The sequence below is a fragment of the Oratosquilla oratoria genome, chromosome 27 (genome assembly GCF_046742065.1).
Source record: "Oratosquilla oratoria isolate Oo_2021 chromosome 27, ASM4674206v1, whole genome shotgun sequence".
NCBI classification, from domain to species: Eukaryota; Metazoa; Arthropoda; class Malacostraca; order Stomatopoda; family Squillidae; genus Oratosquilla; species Oratosquilla oratoria.
Window position 1 is genome coordinate 39,211,382 of NC_134803.1, and position 15,958 is coordinate 39,227,339.

The window sequence follows — 15,958 nt, forward strand, 5'->3', positions numbered from 1 at the left end:
ACGCCGGGAAGCAGCAGGAGCATCACATCAAGAAGAGAGACGTTCTCCAAGGGGAGGAGACGAACTCCTCCATCGTCGGGGGTGTCCCTCCGTCTCCAGACGAGGAGGGCCCCAAGAGAAGGGGGACCTCGGCTGGGAAGACCCTTTGGAAGTACCTGACGCAGAGGGAGAAGACACAGGTGCTACTTGACTTATCCATCTACTTCGATGTGGGATCCCTCACGATGGTTCCTCTGTCAGGAGACTTCGAGGGTGAGACGCTAAAGTGCCACAGTGCCTAAGATCGTTGTGTCCTCCTTCAGGATACGTACACACGTGTGCATGAATAGATGTGTAAACGAAAATATAAAAAACATACACGTACTTGCACACACACACACACACACACACACACACACACACACACACACACACACACACACACACACACACACACACACACACACACACACACACACACACACACACACACACACACACACACACAGAAGATTAGCTATACACGCATGTGTGTCCGTATGCAAATGAGAACTCTGGCTAAACAACCTCACATGCGCTCCCATTGTTCGCGCTTGCCTCACGCGCCTATGTCCGCGCACAACCCCTCAACATCTTTCTTTAACAGCTTTGGCACAGTGACGTTCCTCAATGTGAATCAAATCTTCTGGCGCCGCTTGCCTTCATAAAGACTCTAAACCAGTGGTTCCTAAATTAGTGGGCGTCCCCAAAGAAGGCGTGGGAAGGAAAAAAACGGGGGGACCTGAGGTCATCTACTCAAAAATAATTGTTTAATATGAAAGATTAAGTAATTTCAAGAATATGTATCTGACGTTACATACGTGCAAAGCATAGTTCTATGAGTCACCCCAACCCGTTTTCTATTAAGACATAACTAGAAACAATATATAATTTCTTATAAACACAAGGAAAAGTTGTGGGACGTGCGAATCTGCTGGAAGCAAAAGGGAGGGTCACGTTACTCACGTAAGATAGTTTGGGAACCACTGAACTAGGTGTTTGTCCTCAGACTACTTCGTGGAATCAAGGTCATTCTCATGTTTGCAGACTTCATGTTTAAGCCGTATGTTCCCAATGAAAGCAAGGATGAAAAATACTACAGTCTTTGTCTTAGATGTAACACAAACATGTTCCTATGCGTATATATACATCCATAGATACATGTTTACATACACAATTCATGTATACTTTATTCAATATATATCTATACAGATATAAACACTTATATATACACATACATGTACTTACATACATACATACATAAATGCACGCATGCATATACACATACATACATACATGCATACATATGTATACATATATACATACGTTTACATACACATACACGCACATACATGCACACACATGTACTTATATACACACATACATCAATGCACGCATGCATATACACATGCATACATACATGCACAAATATGTATACACACATACACTTACACATACACACATATACATACACACATGTATACACACATATACACTTACACATACACACATATACATACACACATATACATACACACATATATACACTTACACATACACACATATACATACACACATACACGTTTTTCGCAGGTGCCATGCGTGTATTATACGAGACCCTAATACAATTTTACTTAATTCTCCTTCTCTTCCATCTACTCCTCCCCGCAACTGCCCAGAATGTCGTCAGCTCGCCACACAGCTGCTCAGGTCTTGGATCAGCAGCAGCTGCAAGCTCCTGAAGCAGCTGCGACAGAGGCAAGCCCAGAGAGATCGCCACCAAGACTCCGGGAGGAGGCTGCCGGGGACCTCAAGGCTTCTGGTCGTCTTGGAGGTAAGGTTCCCCCGTCAGGTGATGTCCGCCACATTTTCATCCTTTAACCATCGACCTCCTTCCTCCTTCTCCCTCTTCCCTCCTTCTTCTCCCTTCTCTTTCATCCTTCTCCTTCTTCGTCTTTCCTCCTCCTCTTCCTTCTTCGTCTTTCCTCCGCCTCCCTCTTCGTCTTTTCTCCTCCTCCTCCTTTGTCTTTCCTCTTCCTCTTCCTCTTCCTTCTTCCCTCTTCTTCCTTCTTCGTCTTTCCTCCACCTCCTTCTTCGTCTTTCCTCCACCTCCTTCTTCGTATTTCTTACTCCTCCTCCTTCTCCTCCTTCTTCGTCTTTCCTCCTCCTCCTTCTTCTTGTTCCTCATTTTCTTCCTCTTTTCCTCTCCTTCTTCTTCCTCTTTTTTATCTTCTCCTCTTCCTCCTCCTCTTCCTTCTTTGTCTTCCCTCCTACTCTTCCTTCTTCCCTCCTCCTCCTTCTTCTTGTTCCTCATTTTCTTCCTCTTTTCCTCTCCTTCGTCTTCCTCTTTTTTATCTTCTCCTCTTCCTTCACACAGACCACTTGTCTCTGACTTGGCCTGTGTGAACATGCACTTGCTTTCCTCACCAGTTCAAGTAACTTGCACACTTGACTTGCCTCTCCACTTGCCCCGTGTAAACGAGACTTCATACTACAACACTCTCTAATTCGCGAATTGGTTGGCATTCATCGTTAAGTACAATCAGCCGGGTACGATTGGTCGTTAGAGGGACGTGGTCGTTAGACGCGGTCGTTAATGAAACGAGGCCCATTCGAAGTCTAGTGACACACGAACAACGGGGGACCGGGACAGAACTCCGCGACCTTCACCCTTATGCACGAGTACTTAAGGGCGAATATTGTGTCGAGGCGGGATGAGGCAGTGACATCGGCCGGGGGGTAGAAATAACATCAGAACAAGAATACGAATTACAGTATGTGGTAACGATTTCCTTTGATGACGTCACCCTAACATCGATAAATGATAGCGTTATCGTTACGTAGAGAAGCCCCAGGGACTAGAGGCGAGATGACAGGGGTTCGAGTCCGCTAGTCAGCGTGTGGTGGCAGTAAGGAATGGGGCGATCTTGAGGTTACGCTAGTGCTAACCACGGGAGGTAGCTACTTTCAGATCCGCTGTCTCACTCGCTCTCAAACTCAATCGCTTTCACACGCTCACACTCCCCCCCCACACACACAATCACTTTCACACTCATTCTTGTACTACCCTCCTCCCTCTCTCTCTCTCTCTCTCTCTCTCTCTCTCTCTCTCTCTCTCTCTCTCTCTCTCTCTCTCTCTCTCTCTCTCTCTCTCTCTCTCTCTCTCTCTCTCTCCCTCTTTCTCTCCCTCTCTCTCTCTCTCCCTCATTCTCTCTCTCATTCTCCCTCATTCTCTCCCCCACCGTCTCTCTCTCCGTCTCTCTCTCTCTCTCTCTCTCTCTCTCTCTCTCTCTCTCTCTCTCTCTCTCTCTCTCTCTCTTTCCCTCTTTCCCCCTCTCTCTTTCCCTCTTTCCCCCTCTCCTCTCACTCTCTCCTCCCACCCTTTCCTCCCACCTCTCCTCTCCTCTCCTCTCCTCTCCCTCTCTTTGTCCATCTCTCTTATTACCCAATTTCGGTTCCGTGCATTCCAGTCACTCACATCCCATGAATAGCAGATGGTCGAACCCAGGGTAAGGAGGAGGAGGAGGAGGAGGAGGCGCGCCATCTATCACTCATATTACGTCTGGCGATGACAGGCCAAATCACATCACGCCAGACGTAAACTTTGCATTTTTCAAAACAAGATTATCGTCTCCATATTTTCGGTAAGAGGTGCAATTCATTACCGACCACTCGTCCATTCTTGTTCGAGTCCGTGACTTGCCCTGGATCTCCAAGCACGAAGGGTAAAGGTGAAAAGGGGCTTTGAGGTCATTTCTAGAAAATAGTCTAAGATAATTATAACTTATTTAGAGCTGAGAGAGAGAATCGGGGTGGAGGTGCACACTGTACACCGGTGCTACAGAAAGCAAGTCTTACAAACCCATATTTCTCCTCTCTCTCTCTCTCTCTCTCTCTCTCTCTCTCTCTCTCTCTCTCTCTCTCTCTCTCTCTCTCTCTTTCTCCCTTTCTTTGACTCTTTCTCCGACTCTCTGACTCTCCACCTATCCGACTCTCTCTCTGACTCTCTCTCCGATTCTCTCTCCGAATCTCTCTCTCCGACACTCTCTTTGACTCTCTCCGACTCTCTCCGACTCTCTTTGACTCTCTTTCTGACTCTTTCTCTCTGACCCTTTCTAACTCTCTCTGTGTGCCTCTTTTTCTTTCTCACTCTCTGTCTCTGATTCTCTCTCTCTCTCTCTCTCTCTCTCTCTCTCTCTCTCTCTCTCTCTCTCTCTCTCTCTCTCTCTCTCTCTCTCTCTCTCTGACTGTCTCTCTCTGACTCTCTCTCTCTGACTCTTTCTCTCTGACTGACTCTGACTCTCTCTCTCTGACTGACTCTCTATGACTCTCTCTCTCTTTCTCTCCCTCTAACTCTCTGACACTCTCTGACTCTCTCTGACGCGCTCTCTCTGACTCTCTGACGCTCTCTCTCTGACTCTTTCTATTTCTGTCTGACTTTCTCACTGCCTCTTTTTCACTGCCTCTCTCTCAGTGCCTCTTTCTCTCTCACTGCCCCTCTCCCTCTCTCTCTACCTCTCTCTCTCTCTCTCTGCCTTTCTCTCTCACTGCCTTTCTCTCTCATTGCCTCTCTCTCACTGTCCCTCTCTCTCACTGCCTCTCTCTCACACTGCTCCTCTCTCTCTTTTTTCTCTCTCTCTCCTAAAAGAACCTCTCACTTAAAGATAAATGCCTCTTGTCCCGGGCCCCTCTGCCTCTGCCTTTTCAACTAGTGTAAAAAAAAAAAAAAAAAAAAAAAAACACAAACACACACACACACACACACACTCTTGCCTCAAGCTTCTCTTGTCGGAAACCCCCAGCCTTATGGAACGCGGCAACGGTTCTCAGACTCTCCCATAGTAGATACTGGGCAGAATCGGCCTTGTTCATACGAGCGGTTTGAACCGCGCAGAAACCGCGGCGGTACCGCATAGACAAGAAAAACTGCGAGGCTGTGTGTGACTGCCTCCGGTGACTTACATTGTGATTGAACCGCCGCGGTTCAAACCGCTAATGTGAACAGGAAGTGCCTTATTGGAGCTAACTGCGTAGTATGAAATGGCGTACAAGCATAATTTCTGAAAAAAAAAAGTTTGACAACGCTATTAAAATATAGGCTCCTTTCACACGTACCGACTTTTCGCCATGAGCCGTCCACGACACGACGTCGTGCTCTCAAATAACCATGGGTGTCCATAGACGCTTTTACACGCCACTACCACGACCACGTGTGAAAGGGTCCATAGACACCCATGGTTATTTGAGAGCACGAAGTCGTGTCGTGTACGACGGACGGCGAAAAGTCGGTACGTGTGAAATGAGCCACACTGAACGGGGGGATTTTTTTTTTCAATATTTGAATTGGTTCTGGGTGTCCACCGTTTCCAGGACAGACTCTCCGGAGACCCCTTCCCTCCTGGAAGAACCGAGGACCTTCTTCAGGGGCTCGAGAAGGATTCTGCTCCCGTGAGACGCAACGTCGACTTCGTCGTCTTTCTTCGGGACAAGGACGGGGAGGGGAAGAGGGAGGAGAGGGGGAAGGGGGGGCAGAACCCCCGAGGACCTCATGAAGACCCCCTGCCAAGTACGACACAAGGAGGACCTACCCCCCTGCCGCGCCAAAGGAGACAGACAACCAACATCGATCACTACTTCGTGGCCGAACTGCAGGTGGGCCATTTCGTGGGGAGGGGGATGGACCCGAAAATCAGTGTTTTTGTTTGTTTGTTTGTTTGTTTGTTTACTTGCTTTGCATGTGTTTGTATATGTGTATGTGCTTGTGGGTGTTTTGAGTGCGAGTTGTGTGTGTATGCGTCTGTTTTTTGTGTTTATTGTATGTTTTGTGTGTATTGTGTGCGCTTTTGTGTGGGTGTTTTTTTTTTTTTGCGTGTCTTGTGTGTGTGTGCGCGCGTGCGCGTGTGTGTGTGTGCGCACGTGAGTTGTGTTTGTATGCCTCTGTGTTTTGTGTATGTTTTGTTTTTGTATGTGCTTTTGTGTTTTGTATGCGCGCGCGTGTGTGTGTGCGCGCGCGCGTGAGTTGTGTTTGTATGCCTCTGTGTTTTGTGTATGTTTTGTGTTTTTGTGTGTGCTTTTGTGTTTTGTGTGTGTGTGTGTGTGTGTGTGTGTGTGTGTGTGTGTGTGTGTGTGTGTGTGTGTGTGTGTGTGTGTGTGTGTGTGTGTGTGTGTGTGTGTGTGTGTGTGTGTGTGTGTGTATGTGTGTGTGTGTGTGTATGTGTGTGTGTGGTGTGTGCATAAGTGAATGACAAATAATCTATTCAAATATGATGTTCTGCGTTCTGGGCTCCGAGTCTGGATGTGCGGCTATGTTTGATGCACATACACGAACAAGCACATACACACACAGTTTACTGGCATACTGCCATGCTCAAGGCATGTTAAGATTCCACAGACGTTGCAAGGCGGTACTCTCCCAGTCTCTCCCTAGGGAAAGGAGATGTAGTTTGTCTTTACAAGGACACAACATTATGCACTAATCGTACTATAAGCCCCCCCCCCAAAAAAAAAATAAAAAAAATAAACATAAATAAATAAAACCTGATTTCCGAGGTAAATGAAAAACAAATGGTTAAAGATAATCAAAATATCATTTGCATACATGAAACTTGATTCAATACAGTTTTTACATATTATTTTTTTAAGATGAGATCATGGAGGAGATTTCTGAAGGCTACCATGGTTCGACGGGTCATGTCGGTTGGAGCAACGGCTATCTCCTGCTGAACAACCTGGAAAGCTTCAAGAATTTAGGGCCGACGAGTATACACTCATAATTAAGGTAGCCCTACAAAAAAAAAAAAAAAAAAACACAATGGGCGATTGGCCACAGGCAGAGTATGGGATCCAATGTATCTAACGTTTCGCCCAGCAGTGCTTCTTCAGAAATAACACAGTGGAGAAACATCTGACTCCTTATACAGACCCGAGCTTGCGGCGAGAAACACAAGATGTTTCTCCACTGTGTTATTTCTGAAGAAGCCTTGCTGGACGAAATGTCAAATATATTGGATCCCATACTCTGCGTTTGCCCTCTCTCCTACAGTGCTGGTGCAGTCGTTGCTGCTTTTACTCACGAGGTCAGCCGATCCGGAAACACTTCTCCCAGCACTTGCAGTGACCATCGACCCCAGCCTCTTGAAGCCCTTAAGGTTGTTGCTCTTCAGCAGGAGACCCGCTGTTCCACCCGGCATGACCCGCCGAGCCGTGGCTGACTTCAGAAATCGCCTACAAGCGTGTATAGAGAATGACGGCCACCATTCGGAGGATGTCATCTTTAAAAGATAAGTATGTAAACTGTATTGAAGAAATTTTCCTGTGTGCAATTAATATTTCGGTTATATTCAATCATTTATTTTTCATTTACCTCGTTTTTTGTTTTTTTTTGGGGGGGGGTCACCCAGTGTATGTGTGAACTCTGAACTCTCATGTGGGAGAGTATCTGTCGACCATGGGTCCAGCACGTGATCCGAGGCCTTGGTGAACCTTACTCATAGACACAGAGACACAGACACACGCACGCCCGTGCGTACACGCACACACACGCACGCACGCACGCACACACACACACACACGCACACACACACACACACACACACACACACACACACACACACACACACACACACATACACACATGCTTGCATGCATTTATGTATGCAAATTAATATCAAAGACAAGTAGAAATCTGCATGTGGTTTATCTAAAACTCCATCCTTTCTTGATGGCGAGTGTGTCAATTAACACAAAGACCCTCACAAAGATGTTGGGCCTGATCTTTGTCTGCTCACCCTGACCCTCCCCAAGTTTTGCCTAAAGACGGCAGCGCTCACCCGGGAGACTACACATTCCAGGAATGCTGAAGTCTCGAATGACCGGAGACTAAGAATGAGCCACCACCAAGGCCGTTGCTAAGGCACTGAGGACCCCAACTAGAAACTTGATAACGGGGTCTCTACAAAATTTCGAAATTTATTTATTATTTTCGTGTAGCATGCCAGTCTTAGCCAAAAAAACATTAGATATATGATAAACTAAAAATTTAAATATAATATGAAGGTGTTAACCTTTTAATACAAGTTAAGGCCTGAGAGGCTCAAATACTTCCATCGCGGGGCACCCTTAAGGCGCGGGACCCATTTTGATCAAAACGGTCCAATAGGCACCGGCCCTGCCCAACCATAGGTTAAGACACTGAACCAGTCACGATGTCTCAGGTTCTGTGCCCTCATTCTCCCCCTCCTCCTCCCCTCCTCCTCTTCCTCCTCCTCTTCTCTTCGCAGAAGAAGGTCTTGCGCGTCCGGGAAGTGTGGACACTGTCCGGCGGTAGGCCAATCGACCAAGTAGTGAGCAAGTGGCCACTGTGTCTCGAGAGTTGCCTCGGCTCGAATGTCTGGGAGGGCCACGGGCCACCCGGACGGGTTCCCGACTACGCAGACACGGTGGCGCCCACCAACCTGGAGGCTAATCAAGTGGTCATCGCTTTGGTCGAAGTAGGTCGTCTCTCCTTTTGTCCATCTTCCATTAGGTTGCTATATATACATATACTCACACACACACACACACACACACACACACACACACACACACACACACACACACACACACACACACACACACACACACACACACACACACACATATATATATATATATATATATATATATACATACATGCATACATACATACATATATATACATGCAATAAAAACAGAACAGTAGAAACGCGTGTTTACAAATGAGGGAGTAACCACCAAAAAAGATCAACTGACGAAGCAGAGCGCTTTTATATATCTACATCTCTGTACTAACACTGGATGTAAATATACGAAAGCTCTCTTATTCATTAGTTTACCTTTCCTGGTGGTTACTCCTGCATACACACATACATACATACATATATATATATATATATATATATATATATATATATATATATATAATATATATATATATATATATATATATATATACGTGTATATATACGTGTATATATCATATATTGATTATTGGTATCATTATCACCATTGTAATAGATTATATCAATGCTTTCCCATTTCCCTTCACTCGTCTACTGCCCTGTGGGTCTCCCCCCCTCCCCCTGGCTGCACACCTAATCCAACACCGACCCCCGGAACTGACGTCACGGCCGCGCAGGCACCGCCCTACGTCCTCCTCCGGCGGGATACCTCCGGGGCCCTCCGCTCCGTCGAAGGATACTGCGTCGAAGTCCTCCACCTTCTGCAGACAGCTCTCAACTTCACGTAGGTCGTCTTCTGCTTTGAGAGTCTCAAGTTCTTTTAGTCATCCCCGGCGGTAGCCAGAGCGAGGTCCTCGAATATTCCAAAAATGACCCAACACCCTAAAAGAGCTTAACCCTTTGAGTTCTGGTTCTGATGTGCAAGTGTAGTTTCTGTTTCCCTGCGTGGCGAGGAACCTCGTGCCATGAGGAGTTTAGTTGCTCTCGAAGTCTTTGTACCCACCGCCCACACTACATGTTCTGCCTTCCTGCGAAGTCGGAACTTATCCATAATTGCGGCACTTTTTGAGCCGACAATTTTTTCGTTTAAAATAAATAAATAAACAAATAAATAGATAAACGTTGTAAAAACAAATCTTTTATGAATATAACAACGCTCCGGAGACCCGACCCTGACCACGACGTCACACCAGAACTCTGCAACTTTGCCCCACGTCTTCGTCGTCGTCGTCGGGTCAGCCTCGGGTATTCGCAGCCGAGTGATACTACATGGCGTGGGCACTCAACGGGTTTCTCCTGCCGCAGGGTGCGCTACGTGGAACCCGAGGACAAGGAGTTCGGTGCCGTCATCCCCGGCACGTCGCAGTGGACTGGCGTCGTGGGACTCCTCCAAAACGAGGTAACTTCAGCATGTACAGTCACGAACAAAAGTTTTCCCACCTAAAGTTTTTCGCGACATAAGATAAAAATTCTTTGGCTTTTTTTCTTCTATTCAAGAATACGGCTTAACTGTAAGCTAAATGTTCATGGTTGATTGACTGATTTATGGAATTAAATGTTCATGGGAAAATATACCACGTGCTCGACAAATAGGACCATGCTGACGTTGTGAGAAATGTAGCGTGGGTCAAAACTTTTGCTCGTGCTTGTGCATCTCCAGTAAAGAAATGTCTAACTCAAGTCCGCATTTTTTGTATTTAATTTTGTCCTTTCCTTCCTCGTTTTACTTTTCTTCTTTTTCTTACTCATTTTTCCTCTATTCTTCACCCTTCTCTATGAGCATACCTACTCACACCCTTTCTCCGTTACTCACATAACCTCTGCAACCAATTATACTTCAACTCTTTGTTTATACATATTCCTACCACAGACACCTCCCTCCCCCTCCTCATTTCTTTCTTCTTCACTATAAAGGCTTCCTATTATGTTACCCCTATACCATCTCCCTTCCCCTCCCTTTCTCCATTTCCTTCTTCTTCACCATAAGTTCTTCCCATTATGTCACCCATAGAAATTTACCAAAGAAATTGACCAAATTTACCAAAGAAATTTACCAATTTTACCAAAGAAATTTACCAAATTTACCAAAGAAACTTACCAAATTTACCAAAGAAATTCACGAGGATCGAGACGCGTGGAGGCGTCTGATGACGAGGCCGAGGACTGCCAGTTGAAATCAACTACCTGGCGTCTGGTGAGACAGAATGTCACCCACTTTCTCACCGCCCTAACTCACCTCCCCCCCCTCCTGCATTGTCCTCCACTGCATAAATATTCCTCCTCTGACCGCGATTGTCCTCCTCCTCTTCCTTGGCGACTCCGAAGAGTGCCTGGCTAACCATCAGCCCGCTTCGCTACATCCCGCAGCGAGCCCGCGTCATCGACTTCTCTCACCCGCTACTTCACGACGCCTGCAGACTTCTGCTCCAGAGGGAGACTAGTAGTCTCGATTGGAGCACCTACACCCTCTCCTTCAGTAGGTCAGTGTAAGAGCTCTGAGTAGTTCCCCTAAGGATAAGACGTTGGACACTGAATGATGCCCCCAGTAAGAAGGAAATAGACAAGAACTGGTTTACGAATAGAGTGGTTAACGAATGAATCGACTTAATAACCATATAGTGAGCGATGAAACTATCGTTTTAAGAGAATATTAGATACATTTTTGGGTAGGGATGACAGGTGATAAGGGACATGGAACTGCCTAGTGTAGGCCTTACGGTCTCTTGCAGTCTCCTCCATTCGTATGTTCAGTAGGAGATCCCCATGAGCTCTTTCAAAGGTTTTTGAAAATCTGGCTGAGTTCACCGAGATTTCTCTCTTCGACTTATTAGGACGTGGGTCACGTGACCTTTGTACCACTTAGAAGACTCCCTTTGCAGATTGTCCTCTCTGTTCAGAAATCAAAATTCGAAACTCTCCAGTATTTGGGACGAAAAGAGAGAAAGAGAGAGAGAGAGAGAGAGAGAGAGAGAGAGAGAGAGAGAGAGAGAGAGAGAGAGAGAGAGAGAGAGAGAGAGAGAGAGAGAGAGAGAGAGGAGAGAGAGGAGAGAGAGAGGAGAGAGAGAGGAGAGAGAAAGAGATAGAGACAGAGACAGACAAAGTGAAAGAGACAGATAGAAAGAGATAGAGACAGACAGAGACAAAGTGAAAGAGACAGATAGAGAGAGAGAGAGAAAAAACACACAGAGAAAGAGAGAGAGAGAGAAAGAGAGAGAGACCGGGATAATACCAAGAGCACTCTCTAACGTTATTGTATATTTTCGGAAAAAAAATTAATCTTTAACAACCCAACACGTCCTTCTTTGCAGGGGGGTGTGGACCAGCCTGGTGGTCATGTGGGTGGTTGGGAGCGTTGGCCTCCGGCTGTTGGCTGCAGCAGAGCCTAGGCTGTCCCTCTACAACATCGTCTTCAACCTCTACGGCGCCCTCGCCTTGCAGAGTAAGTTTTTTTTTTTTTTTTTTTTTTTTTTTTTGCGGGAATGTCCGGAAGAGTAAGGCTAGTTTTCTTATATACCCCCTTTCTCCTCTTTACTAAGATGACTCTGTAGATTTTATTCTGGCTGACGTCAAACCATTCTATTTTATTTTATTTTTATTTATTTATTTTTTTGCTGGGCTGTCTGGAAGAGTAAGACTAGTTTTCTTATATACCCCATTTCTCCTCTTTGCTACGATGACTCTCTAGAGATATTTTATTCTGGCTGGCGTCAAGCCATTTTAATCAGGTTTGTAAACATTGTCGCCACTGCCACAGGCTGTGAGCTGGTGCCGAGACGGGGTCGAAGTCGGGCCGTTTTCCTCCTGTACTGGCTGGCCGTGGTCCTCCTCTTCGCCTCCTACACGGCGCGACTGACCACGCACCTGGCCGTCACCTCCTTGGCACCACCCTTCACCTCCCTCAGCCACGCCTTCAGGATGGGGTACCGGGTCTCTGTCCTCAAGGGCAGCGCCCTTCAGTCTGTCATGACGGATGTAAGTGTATAGGTCCCTGGTGTACACACACACTTTAACCCCCAACCCACGTCTTTCATATAGACAGAGGGAGCAGTGGGGAAGTAGAGCCCTTGTAATAGCTTAGGTGATATAACCCAAGCTCGAACAATAGGTGAATTCTGACTTAAACACGATCATTGGAAACCAAGGATATAGATTAATTTGGAACTCTACATGAATTTGAGGGCATGTTTTTTTCAGAGAGTAGGAGGCGTTGCTCCTTCAATATACTACAATTTGATAAATACTCGTACATCAGCTGAGGGGGAGAGCCTCATGTCAAAATGGTATCCTGTTTGTCTGTCTGGCTTACGTACTTTAGGTAGCTGGAACAAGTGTACTGGTCATATATATATATATATATACATATATATATATATATATATATATATATATATATATATATATATATATGTGTGTGTGTGTGTGTGTGTGTGTGTGTGTGTGTGTGTGTGTGTGTGTGTGTGTATACTGTATATATATGACATGGACGAATCTACTGCGGCTTAATCAATTATGTACTTAAATTACGACGCATACCAATATGCTATTTCCATAAAAGTAAAAAGTTACAATGGGTGGCAATGGATTAGAATGGCAAAATATATCGACAGGAGACCTTCCAGTCCATAACAAGATCTGATACAGAAACACAAGTAGATAAGTAAATAAATAGATAAACGAACACTCACATAGCATATGCAAGCTACCCTTCAGCAGACACTACAATATCCCTATTAGGTGCCTTGAATGACTTTGCAGCATAACACTTCGTTCTCTTATGAAGTTTATTATCGTCTCGCCTCTCCTCTCTTCGCCTCGCTTCGCCTCGTTTCGCCTCGCCGCAGAGCTCCGAGGACTCGATCCTGCACCGCGGTCACCTCCAGCACCAAGAGGACCCGCGTCTTCTCGTGTCGACCCTGGAGGAGGGCATGGCGAGCACCCGCAAGGGAAAGGTGATGGACCGCGGCACACTTGGTTATGTAAACAATGACTTCAATCGAGTCATGTACGATGGCTACTTGATTCATTATGGTTAGCACCAGGCGGCTTTACTGCGTCTTTGTTTCCGCTTCTCATCTCCAGGTGGCGTTCATGACGGAGGTGGAACCTGTGGACTACATCGTGGGGGAAGGCTGTTCCCTCCGGTGGGCTGGGCCAGACTACATACCCGCCTTCCAGCACTTCGGCTACTCCTTCGCCTTCCCCTTCATCAGAAGCTTCGACTACGTGTGGGTGTTGGGCAGAAGGTGCTGGTGGGGAGGGAGTAGAGGAAAACAGAAGAAGACAGGGGAGTGAGAGGGGAGTAGAGGGGGGAGTAGAAGGCGAGTAGAGGGGGAGTGAGGAGGGAGTAGATAGGAAGTAGAGCCTTAGCGCATTTTTTTTTCACTTCACATCCATACTAACCCACCTTTGTTTACCCTATCGCCATTTCTCTTAAGTCATCTTTATCTAGGAATGTTTTTCCTTTGTGCATCTGCACAATGTGACCATATCTTACCCTTACTGTTCTCTCCACCTATACTGGTGGCCTAAGCGTCTTAATTCTCTCCGTAAAAGGCACTTCTTATGTGGCGACACACTTGGCTAACATGCTACTTGCTTTTGTTACTTCGTTTGAGTAGAATCGACTTCGGTTACAATATCATAGACTTCCGTAAGGATATCTCATTAATGTGTTTAACATTCATATAGGTTTAACTTTTCTTAGTTCGTGATGTATATGATGCAAGAGTTATTTGACATTTGGAAATTCTAAAAACAAAAGGTCGTAACCGAAGTCGTTCCTACTCAAACGAAGTAGCAATGCAAGTAGAATGCTAGCGAGCAATGCCTAGTGTGCCACCACCTTTAGTTAGTTTGCTCCCAGGAAATGGTAAACAACGATAACGTCCCTCGTTTCTCCAACAGGCTGCGGCGCGCTGCCGAAGGCGGAATTCTGGACAGCCTCCGGAGACGGTGGCGGCCCAAAGGGCGCTCCTGCGACACCTTTTCCCAGTTCGACGAGCTCGGGTTCTCGAAGACCGTCTTCGCCTTCACTGCCCTCGTAGGAGGACTCGTGGGCGCCGTCCTCATGCTGCTCACGGAGCGGGTCGTGGCCCGTGTGCACTTCGGGGAAGCCAGAAGGAGGTGGAGAAGGAAGATCGGGTTGGGGAGGAAGATGGCAAAGAGAACGACCACTGGCATAGTGAGGAGGCGGAGGAGAATACCGTCCATGTATCAGGAGGCCTGGATGTACTACTGACGGGTACGCCGAAGTTGAAATACAACTGCCTTCAGGACCCAGACGATTTTTTTTCTTCCAATCTACCTAACTCAAAAATCGGAAAATATGGAATAAAACTGCATCCCTTACATCACCGTCCCTTCTTTCCCCGTACCCCGTTCAAAGACTTTCCGCTCCACCACACTCCTTAGGGATTAGGAGGACCCTCGCACTGCACTGATCACAGAGGTCTGGCCACTTCCTTGGAGACCACTATGCCATTAGCATTCACTCTCATTTATGCGATCAGTTCGCCAAATGCTGCCGAATCCACGATGCCGCCACTAATAACGCCCCTCTTCCTACCAAAAGATTAAAGTCCTACCTGCATTAGTTGCCATTTTCCTATCCGCTTGACTCTCTGGAATTGTCGTTTAGGAACACCACACAGAAGATACCTCACACTTCATCCTACATCCATTGATCTCACCTACCCAGAGAACGACACTGTACCTCTTCCTAGAGTGACCTGGGTTCTATTCCAATATCACGCTAACACATTTTCCACGTTTCTTATTTTGCACTTGGAGTGTATATATATATATATATATATATATTGGACAACCTAAGTTTCATATTAAACATCCGTGTTTGCATGATTCTGGAATTTTACTGTAACCTGTAGGATAATCCATTTCACGGAAATTAGTTCAACCGACTAGCGGTAGCTAGAGTAAGATAAAAAGTTCCAACCCAATACGGAAAGGGTTAATCAAAATGTTCTTTTCCTAAAACATTCGAATCGCTTATGCCTAGCTGTCATATTAGTCGTATTTCCACTGCAGCTTATCACCTGGGATCAAAATACAGTTACCCCTTCTTCTCGGTACCACATTGTGTCTAATTTTTCTAGCTTACCGTTTAGTACAGGAAACGTACTGGTTCATATTGTAGATTTATCACATTGTTGATTAACTGGATTTACCACATCCTATGTAGATGACGTAAAACACTACAGATATCTGAAGTAAAACCAATCGCGGATATCCGAGTCTGATCAATGATGTGTCAATACGATATAAATTGAACGTGTTTGGGGATGGGGATGACCGCAAAAAAAAAAATATATATATATTATACTACGAAGTGATTTTTGTTGTTCTTGCATTAATACAATTTTCTATGAAGTGAAAGGCACAATTAGAAAACTACTGTATATATATATATATATATATATATATATATATATATATATATATATATA

General features: G+C 45.8%; 1 protein-coding gene across 1 annotated transcript; it reads left to right on the forward strand.

The window, feature by feature from the left end:
- Nucleotides 1-12,156: 12,156 nt before the first annotated feature.
- On the forward strand, nt 12,157-15,080 carry LOC143039981 (uncharacterized). Its single transcript, XM_076210486.1, has 4 exons — nt 12,157-12,467; nt 13,337-13,444; nt 13,575-13,720; nt 14,400-15,080. The coding sequence occupies exons 1-4, from the start codon at nt 12,411-12,413 to the stop codon at nt 14,731-14,733; spliced, it is 645 nt and encodes a 214-aa protein (XP_076066601.1). The 5' UTR covers nt 12,157-12,410; the 3' UTR covers nt 14,734-15,080.
- The last annotated feature ends 878 nt before the right edge of the window (nt 15,081-15,958 follow it).